Source organism: Lycium ferocissimum, chromosome 2, assembly GCF_029784015.1.
Source record: "Lycium ferocissimum isolate CSIRO_LF1 chromosome 2, AGI_CSIRO_Lferr_CH_V1, whole genome shotgun sequence".
Classification (NCBI taxonomy): Eukaryota; Viridiplantae; Streptophyta; class Magnoliopsida; order Solanales; family Solanaceae; genus Lycium; species Lycium ferocissimum.
The window spans coordinates 886,723-898,527 of record NC_081343.1 but is presented as its reverse complement, the minus strand read 5'-3'; the positions used below and the strand labels follow the sequence as shown (position 1 = coordinate 898,527).

General features: G+C 36.7%; 1 protein-coding gene across 1 annotated transcript; it reads right to left on the bottom strand.

Moving 5' to 3' along the window:
• Positions 1-5,178: 5,178 nt before the first annotated feature.
• Positions 5,179-9,829, bottom strand: LOC132032529 (uncharacterized). The gene is made up of 3 exons (XM_059422166.1): positions 9,427-9,829; positions 8,940-9,070; positions 5,179-6,396 (listed from the first exon to the last, which is right to left on the bottom strand). Exons 1-3 carry the CDS (start codon positions 9,580-9,582, stop codon positions 5,649-5,651), a joined length of 1,035 nt encoding a protein of 344 aa, XP_059278149.1. The 5' UTR covers positions 9,583-9,829; the 3' UTR covers positions 5,179-5,648.
• Between the last annotated feature and the right edge of the window lie 1,976 nt (positions 9,830-11,805).

Genomic DNA, 11,805 nt, shown 5'->3' with positions numbered 1-11,805 from the left:
AAATCGTATTAAACCCATTTTCGGCAAATAAGGACAAATACAAGCTCTCTGGGCCCAAGTCGAAAGATCCCGTGCAAGCTTTATTTCTTTCCTTACTTTAGATAGATTACAACAGAGCAATAGTTTTGAAATGCTAGTAATTTACGTTTGTTATAAAATTGGTGAAATCAAAGGACACCAATTGTTTTCCACCATGAGCGAGTTCAATAAATTTACCTAAAATGAACGATTTCAAAGAACGCCGGACCATCAAACAAAGGAAGTAACTTAACTTCAACCCATTTAATTTCTTTAAACGAAATCAAACTCGAAAACTCGAGTTCTCTCTCAATACCGGAAGCTCCACAAAAAATCCAAGGAATCGACAAGAAAACCAAGCAACTAGGAGCAACATAATACAAAGAAGTAATTGGATTTGAGTAATACCCTTTCAAGTCAACAAGATCTCGGATCATAACAAGCCTAGTAGCCTCAAACAAAAACAGCAAGTAACTCAAGTAAAACACCCCAAGAATCATACTTTGCTTCACCATACGCAAGAATAGCAACGCCAACCCGAAATAGCAAGCATATTCATGAAGTCGAGTTCTCATGAAACCATCATTTTTAAACAAGATCCCAATAGTATTTCATTCTAACAGTATTTGGCTTTCAACATTTGAATAAAGGAAACGTAAAAGATAGATATAAGCCGAGTTTGAAAGCCAAAGGGAAACAAAAAGAGCACCAATAGGAGTATACAAAGTGAGGTAGACTTTACGAGATAAAGAAAATAGCTCAACAACTTTCAAGACACGAACAAGACTAAAACCTAAAGATGAACAAAAGGTCATTTAGGATCATTTAAAGAGATTGGGCGGACTACCGCACTTCAAATGTTTTTACAATGGGCCTTTATTTCGGATTATGGTCGGGACTACTCACTAGTGGACTTAATTTCGTATTCGGTATTTACCGAATTACCGAACTAATAATTGTAAATACCGAATACCGATCCCGAAATACTAAAATTTTATAGTTCGCATCGAATACCGAACCGACTCGATTTCGAATACCGAAATACCGAAATAGCCGGTTCGGTTGATGGTCGGTTTTACATTTTATGCCATACACCTACACGCCCCCAAAGCGGGGCACCGGGAACAATTTATGAGACGCTCATTTTCATCGTGCACATCTCACCCGCCAACAAGCTCAATCATCCGTGTCGCAAACTCCGCCGTTCCCGAGGCCTCCAATTGTTTCTCATCAGCGCATCGTCCGAACGGTCCATTACCGCATATGTTTGCAAATATTAACAATTGAATAAATTTGTAAAGTAATACATAAGACGATTGTTTAAGTTTAATACTAATAAAACTTCCGCTCCGTACGCTCCTCGCGAGAGCTACATATCCCGTTTCTTCGGACGACGCCTGTAGGGGTTGCTAACAACGACGCGAGTGATCCGCACGTACCACCTCCATGTACACACGGATGGGAGTGTCATGTCCGACCACCGCTAGGCTCGCCATCCTCACATCCCAACTCGGGACCAACCGCCGCATACGGAGTCGCCATGCATCATCGACGCCCCCGCACGCCGTCCCTCGCATAGTGGTCATGCTCCCAAACCGTAGCCGTGTATATTTCGTACATACCTGGGTCCGCCGTAACACGCGGTCGGCGCGTGATACTCAACGATATCCATATGTATCAATGGACACCGCGACATCCACATGTGCTGACCAGCCCTACAAAACACCGGCAACTCATCCAAAATATGATCATACGGCGTCCATATAAAAGCCTGTAAAAAGAATTGAACTAGTTAACAACAAAAAGACTAAAATAGTAGCTATTTGGTCTAGCGTGTGAATCCAAAATATGAACATACCATCTGCGCCGTCATGCGGTTTTTCGAGCCCAAACGGAGAAGGTCGTGGTGCGTCTCCATACGTCGGCGTACGCCCTCGCGACCATCTCCGCGCGTATGGCATCGGGACTTTTTTAAAATAGTCGGCGGGAGGGGCCATTCGGTACGGGCCGAAAAGGTCTCAACCTAGTCCACACCCATATTCGATATAGTCATTTAAATTTTTTTTTATGTTCGTCGTTTTAAAAAAATATATTTTGTGTATAATTACACACACTTAAATATATTCGAAGGAGCGAGCAAATGCGGGGACCTCTACTCTCGTGCCCATAGAACATCGGCATCCTCGATACATGTAGCCCGGAAGACACGCCAGCCGCCCAATTATAACATCCTATCTCGGCGAGATTGTCGATACCCGAATACCTCGTTCATATGCGAACCCGAAGTGTTCGAAGAATGTGATGGACCGACTATGATGAGTGGTATAGACGCGCACGTCGATCAACATCGGCCGGCGCGTGTCCTCTCCAATCGGATGTCGCATGTCCGTGAGGCGCAAGTGAGCGTAAAGCGGCGACAACAAAAGCCGACTCCGGCGGAAATATGACCATCCGTAGCCGCGAAACCGGCGAGCCTAATGAACTCATCCCGTAAGGCTAAAGACGCAGGCTCCTCAATATACAATGGGCGTCCATCAACTCGTAGCCCCATAAATGACCTCCACATCCGAAGGGTAATGGTAGCCTCACCTGGGTGCGGAGATGAAATGTGTGCGTCTTCGGCCGCCACCTCTCAATCAATGCCGTCACTAGTGACCTATCGTGCTTGTACCCGACCAACTTCGACGCACGGTGCAGATACCGCCCGACGTAGTATATCCAGGACACGAGGATGTGGGGGCGAACAACTAAGATCTCCCATGCCGAGTCCCCTAATCGGCACGGACCGAGACTCGAGCCGCAAGTTCGGATGTCCATATATGTCGCGACCTATGGTCGGGGGTCGAAGACACAAGAACTCTCGGTCGAAGGGCCCGGATCAGAGAGGGTGGTGATCCATCTATTTTACGCATTTTAAATAAATCATTAACAAGTAGTATTAGTATTAGTTATGTAATCTTTTATCGAAAATTTTATTAAATATTGTGGTGACCCATCTGTTTTACGTATTTTAAATAAATCATTAACAAGTAATATTAGTTATGTAATCTTTTATAGAAAATTATATTAAGGGTTTTCAATCCTAAGCTACGGGTTATGAATCCTAAACTAAGGGTTTTCATTCCTAAAATATAAAGATAAGTCAAATAATTAACAATTAGTTAGCATACAATTAGTATAAATAATTAATAAATAAAAAAATAACTAACTAATCAAATAATTAACAAGTTATTATCATATATTTAATAAATAAACAATTAAGTAACTAATAAAAAAATTAATAAATTATTATCGTATATTTAACAAATAAACAATTAATTAACTAATGAAACAATTAAGAAATTATTAACAAATAAACAATTCGCTTAACAAAAACAAAATAAATAATTAGCCCTAACAATTGAAATAGCTAGTCTAACAATTAATAAATACTTAAGTCGCTAATCCAACAATTAACAAATACTAAATAAACAAGCAATAAATAATTAACTAATTAACAATAGATAAACAAATTTAAAAAAAAAAAACGAAAAAATGGGGGCCCCAACAAGGTACCTGACCGCCCAAAAACGCAAAAAAAAAAAAAAGAAAAAGCAAAACGAGTAATCCACCACAGTTACACAATGACCATGCTTAGGGTAATAATATATTTAACAATGTAATAGAAAATTCGTAGTGAAATACCTAGATTGAAGCTTTTTTTGAGTTTTTGAAATGTGTTATATGCCGCTCTATTCCGAAATCCAACCTTAGAAACTTGTTCCTACACTTCAATATACCAAGAATATTGAGTTTTGGATTGAAAAATAACACGAAATTAGTGTTTTTAGGGGGAACCACTGAAGTGGGGGTTGGGAACCGAAAACGGGGTTTAATGGCGGGTGGGAGAGGGGGACATCGCGGATTCGTGGTGGGGAAGATGGAGGGACCGATTTATGGTCCTCCATTCACGCACGAAATTCGTGCGTGAAAGGCCCAATCTTCATTTTTGCTGGTCCTTTCACGCACGAATTTCGTGCGTGAATACTACTAATGTAATTTTTTTTTTTTTTTTTTTTTTGCGTTATTTTGGTTCAACTTTTTATTTTTAGAATGGTAACTTACTTAAGTGGCATTGATTCGTGTTAAAGGGATAGTCGCAATCGCAATCATTGAAAGGGATCAGTTTTCAACTTTTTGAGTAATATTCTTGCAAAATAAATAAATAATGTAAAATGCTTACCCGAGCGTGTGGTACTATAATATTCTTGGTAACAACCATTCTAAATCCTATTCAATTTTAAGTTCCATGTGTCACAATGTAAAAAGATATTTTCACAATTAGGTCATTTATTAGGTACTATAATATATTTAATCAGATAATTATATGTAAATTTTTTGATAAACATTAATTGGTAATCTAACTTGCTATCATATATTAAAATTTATTGATAGTGTTAAAAAAAACTTTATATGGTGTATTTAAGTTAAATCCTACTAAAAAGCAATCACCTTACTCATCAGTATTCTGGTACACCTCTCTGAATTATGATCTGATGCTATCCATACCCTTTTCTTGGCATCAATTATACGGTGGAAACCAGTGAGATCGACCGAGGAGAACAATGTATAATCATCAGAGAACAATGTATAATCATCAGATCCAAAGGGTACCTAAACTCTTGATGGATATCCATTGACAAATGAAACAATTGCAACTCAATTTTCAACAGCTAGGGACCACATGCCGACAGTGTCAACCTCGCAAAAGGCTTGCTACTTTTTTTGAAGTACACTCACATCTAACTCTCTTTGCTCGAAAGGAAGGATTAGATGGAAGTCTCGCGGCTACTACTTATTGGAGCTTCGACCAAGCCCCATTGGTCGATGCCACACGGATGATCACACAGACATGAAAGTGAGATGAATTCAAGGAATGATCAAGAATGTTACATACTTTAAGAGCTAGATTAGTTGGCGAGAATTGCCTCAATTAAATTGGACCTAAAAAAGACATTCAGGTTCTTGCACCACTCGACTGATTTCATCCAGTTGAAAGTTCAAAAGTTGCTAATTCGCCATAATTACAATTGTTGATAGATAGAAGGTCATGGGAGATCCCGACATTCTCACCAAGGGATAACTTAGTGACACAAATGGAAGAATGACCTGCATTGAGGCTTCTTGATAAAAAAAGATCACGATTCCATGTAAAAATAATTATCAATCTCCAGTCCAGAAGAATAAGGGATGAAATAAAACACAAACCATGTGTAGTGATGTACGGACGATATAATACATGTATAAACAATAAATATCCTCTCTCCCCCTTTCAGATCAATGTACTTAAATGCCTAATATACATCTGCTGTGACAATTCGCACGATGCATTACCATGCTATTGCAAAAATCGATTATAAATCTACACTCTGATACTGCAGCCAAGTTTGATGCTGCTATAAATCTCAACTTCTGAGAACAGTTCCAACTTCACCTATGCCCCAACCAACCAAAGGAAGTCTATTTTACCAAGGGATAACCAAAGTGTCTGCTTCTATATTCAATTCTCCATTTATCACTTCACCAGAGGATGCTCTGTCTAAAGTCATGAAGAAAATGAACTTCTAAGCAGCTAATCCAAAAAGAATAAGCTAATCAAGTGCAGCCTTGTTTCTTCGACCTGTAATTGGTTTTGGTATGGCTGAAGTAGAAATTGCTTGAAAATCTGGCTTCAAATTCCACAGGGACGACAATGTACCGCTATCTGAATCCTGCAAATTCGATGTACTTGATGACTTCCTAACTACGGACGCGCTATTGTTTAGCAAAGAATCCCCCAAGCCAAAAGGAATAGGACTTATTGAATTTGCTTCAGCATCCGCTCCAGAGAGAGTTCGATTAGCTGACTTGGGTCTCAAAGCTAAGCCCTTTCCAGTGACGGCTGAAAACCAGCCACTGTTGCTGTTATCTTCCTTCAACAGCATTTCTGGAGTACGTGTGAAGTCGGTCTCCGACTTTTGACGCCTTCTCACTAATTTCGCAAACCATCTATCCGAACCATTTTCTCTGGTGTCTTGTGTTGGATCTCCATTCTCTGACATAAAACCATTAGCTACACTCTTAGATTTTCTCTGAAGACTAAGTGGTGGATTTGAATGAGAGGATTTGTAAAATGGGCCGTCTTCTAAATAATGTGATCCTCCCTTTCGATACACTGCCATTTCAAATCCTTCAGATGCAGCTTTCTGATCTGGCGGTTTAAGACCATAATATCCTTGTAAGGTGCTCATGGCTGGTGAAACTTTTGGCTGGGGAGAGGATTTCAGTTTCAGGGACTGAAATGAATCGAATATATCAGAGTGTCGACGACTTGAAGAGGTTTGTTCAGAGCTCCTAGGTCTGCAAAGAAACAAGTCCCACTTAGCCACAATTGCAAGATTAGGGTGCAAAGGTAAAATAACCAAGGGACAAGCTTCCGTATTTGAAAAGAAGCTTTCAGGTTTTGCGTTGAATAAGCCGAGTAAAATAAAGTCAACTTTGCATGCAGTTACACAGTCATACAAATACTCAATGTAGAGGTAAATCAAATCAAGCAATCTTCAGACATTTAACTTCAAGAGGTCCATATGACAGTTACTGCTGATACTTGTATTTTCAAAAGAATGAGCTCCAAACAGAGTTCAGGTTCCCTCCTCTCGGCTTGTCTAGGCCAGATTAGTGATAAAACCCTATGGTCTCTCATTATCACATAGCCTTTATTTTTTAGTCGCTTTGAAATCTGAAACTGCATAGAACAAGTTTCCTACATTTTTTCAGGCCCTATTGCCATCCGCCTCTAGTTGTTAGATGACATTCACAACATGTTCTTAAAAGGTGTCTCATTTAAGACAGTAATTCTCCCTTCGGTATTGGGTATCCCTCAATTGAGGGAAGAACTAACTGACTCGTTAAGGTGTACCACAAGACAACAGTTCACATGCAAGAAACTTCTCGTGAGACAACCCAAGTAAGCTTATCAATCTTGAAACAGGAAAAAACAAAAGCATTCTCTTTGTGATTGATATGAATCTCTGTTATTCTCTTCAAGGCTAAGGACATTAGAAAATCACCACTTACAACAACACTTATTAAGCATGACTCATCTATAAATAAATCCAAGTACATCAAGCTGATCCCAAATACCTAAATGAATGAGCCGAAGTAATCATTCATGAACAGCTTGGTTTCTCACTCGATCTCTACTTATTTCTACAGCTAAGATCAAATAATGCTGGAGTACAACTATTTAATGTTTTCCAGAAAACAGATTGAACCCACAATCCTGTACACCAAAACGCAGCAGGAGATCCATCAGTGCAGATCCATTAGTTCAAGTGTAAGGAAGAGTACTTCTACCCTATGTTGCTTGGATCCTTGAAAAATGTCGTCTGCTGTGTGTCGGATCCGAGCAACATATGTTCTACTTAAGCTAAATGGATTCGTTAGAAGTTTTGCTTTCACAGGGTCCATCAAACAAAACCTAGACCAAGCAAGCCCTATATAAATTCAGAAGCAAAGAAAGGTTGGTTGACCTCAATATACAACATAAGACGAGTTTTTGGCCAAAAACATCCTTCAACTATACCCAAAAATTAATGCACATCCTTCAAAAGTGAAAAAACCATCCTTAAAGTATTCAATCTTAGCAAGTTTCATCTTTCCGTAAACAAACAGACAGACCCCCACCCATGTGCAAATCACATGACTCTAAGCATCCCCAAATCAGTCCACTTGATTGATTTGAACTTTGCCGCAATCTGTCCCATTTATCCTTGTCAAATTTTCTATTCTTCTAGTGTCAAAGTTTCATTACAGGAACAAAATTAGGATACTGTAACTTAGGAAATATTGTAATATAAGTTGCTTTGGACAGTCTGAAGCTCATGATTGAGCTATTCTTTTTGCTGTCATCACTCTCTGTTTTTCATTATTTGTTGTAACTTTCTTCCAAATGCAATGCAGAGATCCCCTTCATCTATTTCTTGTTCTTGCATTTTTTTATTGTTTTGAATTTGGGACGGTTAAATTTTAGCACCAAAACACTCTTTTGAGGCTATTTCTTTTCTTGCAAAAGATATGAATCTGCTCTTATGTACAGTTCACTCTCTCCATTTTCACAAGACCCCAACAAAAATTTCTTCTTACATTACTATTGAATATTTTCAATTACTAGCGACCATCAATTAATTGCATAAACCTTTTTCACCTGTCTCCTTTTTTCCAGATAACACCACTTTTAATTTCCTAAATATGGTACCAATACTGGCAGACGTTCTCCTAATTTTGACCAGTCTCACGCCTCTCTTTCTTCCTAAAATCAATACCCAGTAGGTCAAGTATACTCAGAGCCCAACCACTATACAGAAGAAGAGCCATCCTCGTTCGTTAAACGGCACTGGCTCGAGCTTAACCCAGAATAGATCTACTGTAGTGTGTTAGAAGAGCAGGGAAAATGACTGATGGCTGGTCTGAAATACTGATTCTGGAGTGCTTGGAGTCATGTGACATGCACATGGGATAGTGTGTTAGGTTTTTTTTTTTTTAAAAAAAACAGAATTGCACAGAAGGATGAAACTTGCTAAGCTTTGAATACTTTTAAGGATGGTTTTCGTTCACTATGCTAGTTGAAGGATGTACATTAAGCTTTGGGTATAATTAAAGGATGTATTTGGCCAAAAACTCACATAAGACCAATAACAAAATGATTCGAGTAGCTAGAGTTGAAACGATTGAGTTGGTTCCCGATCAAAATTTTAATCTGCAGATAGATAAAGTATCAAACTAACAATACAAAATAGTGAAAGTATATGGTCACCATACCCGTACGCATTGAAAACAACATTCAACGATAGCAACAGGTCATGCATAAACAAGAACTACAAAAAGGTGAGATATGACAATACCGTTGAGTGTCTTGACCATTTGTTAAGACTGGGGACGGGGGATGCCTCCCAGGTAAGGGTATATGAAGTGTTTTTAGAGCAAACATTTGGAGATCTGATACCAGCCCATTTATCCTTTTAATATCAGCCACCTGATACATTGTATTACCATATGAAATCATCAGCCACTTCAAAATAATCAATTTCCCAAGTGCCAAATGATAGAATAAGCAAACACAAATTGACAGCAAAACAAATTACTGAACAGAATCAGTTACTTAGTTTCAAGAATCAGCCCTCTAGTAATCCTAACATTTGGCTTCAAAATATTCACTGACTATGAAGTAAAATCAGAGCACTAGAAGATTGTACTTGTGCAATGTACATAACTACAAAAACCAACATTATCTTTATATATATGAACTTCTTTTTTCCCTTAGCTGTCAGCATCAACTGTTCAGATAATAAGAAAACTGGAAAAAAAAAAAAGAACTAGTGATTAAATTACCTCAACACCATATCTGATAGCTACGCCAGCAAGGGTATCAAATTTGGAAACAGGATGTTGTATATAACCAGATGATGAAGAGGATGTCAGATTATTATTGTTATTATTAGTAGTATTATAATCTCCTCCTCCGTTCACTCTTCTTTCCCAATCCATAACCCACCAATAAATAATAAATCAAGAATTGAAGAAAGTAACAAAAACTCAATCTAGACATTCAAGATTCAAAATAGCCATATAAGAAGAATTATGTGTAAGGGGATTTAAGAGAATGATGAAAAGTGTGTCAGATCTGATAGATTGTGTTACCGATCTCGTGTGAGGAAAAGAAAAAATGTGAAGACTGAATGGGGGAAAATAATGATATTTGATATGCCTGTTCTCATTTTTTATGACTCTTTCCACTCTTCTTATTTCTTTCCCTTCCCTTTTCAAGAATCATTTTTTTTTTGTTTTTTAGATAATGGTTAAAAAAGTATCATTTTTTTTTTTTAGTTTTCTACTTCTGAACTATTAGTTGTGAGAGTTTTTTTGTCTAAATTATTACTAATTAATTTGCAAAATACATCTTACTTATCAATTTTTCACTTTTAATGAGATGTGTTTTGTAAACCAATTGGTGGTAGTTCAGGTAGAAAAAGTGAATAACTGATAGTTGATCTGTATTTTGCAAATTACTTGATGATAGATTAGGTAAGAAACTTTCGCACTTAGTAGTTCAGGTAGGAAACTAAAGAAAATATGATACTTGAGGTGTATTTTTGACCCTTAACTCTTTTTTTAATTTGTTTTTGCTAAGAGTTCTTTATATACAAACATAAATAGTATTGGGATAAATATTTAGTATTGTCTTATCCCTTATTTTGATTATTAATTTTGGATTACTATGGCTAGAAATAATATTGGATAAGTTGTCCCTATCAAATGGTGGAATAATAATACCGTGTAAGTGGTTATCATTGGATAAAACAGTGAAAATGATAAAAATACCCTTAAGGTCTCTCGAACCTCTTTTTCTACTAAATAAGATGGAGAGTAATTTTGTAAACAAATAACTTTTCTTAGAAATTATTCAATACATGTCATTTTGAATACAATAAATCAAACGGTCAATAAAAAATAATATCAGTATACCTAATCCCATCCTAATTGATCCCGGCTTAACTTGTCTTCAAACAAAACGACCCCTAATAGTTTTAACTTAATTAGAAGGACAACCTAAGAAGTTCTATATATTGCAGGAAAATACATGCAGGAAAATACATTTTCTTTGGAAAACAAAACGATTTTGTAGAAAGAGAGAGTGTCATTTACGTGTTGTATATAACAACCAGAGTATGAAATAAATTTAACGAGGTTGGACTTTTGGGTTAAAAAGAGTTATTTCTATTAGCCAATGGGAATAGTTATTCTTATAGTGCAAAGTGTGGTCTATATGCAAGTAATGTTTTTAATGCTCAATATATTGGTTGTTATTGATTACTATATTTATGACTTTTAGTTCTTAATCTCATTATTATCACAACTCTCGTTCATAGTATCAGGAAATTTTAATTTTATCTATTGACTTAAAAACTTATCCAAAAAGCCTAAAGGATTAGAAGCTAATAACATTTTAGATATTTTAATGAAAGAAAATTGATTTATATGAATTTCTACCAATTTCCAAACTTAAGATTTCATATAGATGAAAACAAATTTCAAAACAAGATATAGAAATATGTTCTTGTGCTTAGGTTGCTAACTTAGTTAGGGAAACGTTTTAGACTTAAAATGATATTCTTCCCATTTCGAAAAGATACTTCCCAAAAAATAGAAGCATTGGACTTTAATAAGTTCTTTTTTCCCTACTTCAAAAGGTTCTTCTTTATTACTTGAAATGTTTTCCCTTGGATATGTGACAATTTTACCCTACCTAACAAAATAAATTTTTAAAGTCTAATATTGATTGAGGAAAAGAGAAAGTAGGCTCGTTGCATGCATTCAAAAGAAAATATATGCAATTTCTCAATCCGTTTTCTAGCTAGCAGGAAATATTCATGAACAGTTTTTAGAAATTCTCTAATTTTATCCTTTTACCCTTTAAATAAAGTTGACTTGTGGTTACCACACGGAGCAGATCAGGTTGTTCCTCCTTTAATAAGATATTTCAATTTTGAGTTTTGAATATAAAAAATTCTTGATAGGGAATATTTTTTTCCTAACGGGCTCTATATTGTGTGAATCTGAATTAATCGAACTCCAATCCGGATATTGAACTCCGAATGCAAAACCTAAAAAAATAAAATTTCACTTGTAGTTGGAGTTTATTTGAGGTAAAGATAGTGATTAAATGGAAATGAAATGAGAATAAGTCATAATAATCAGTCGTGGTTGTTA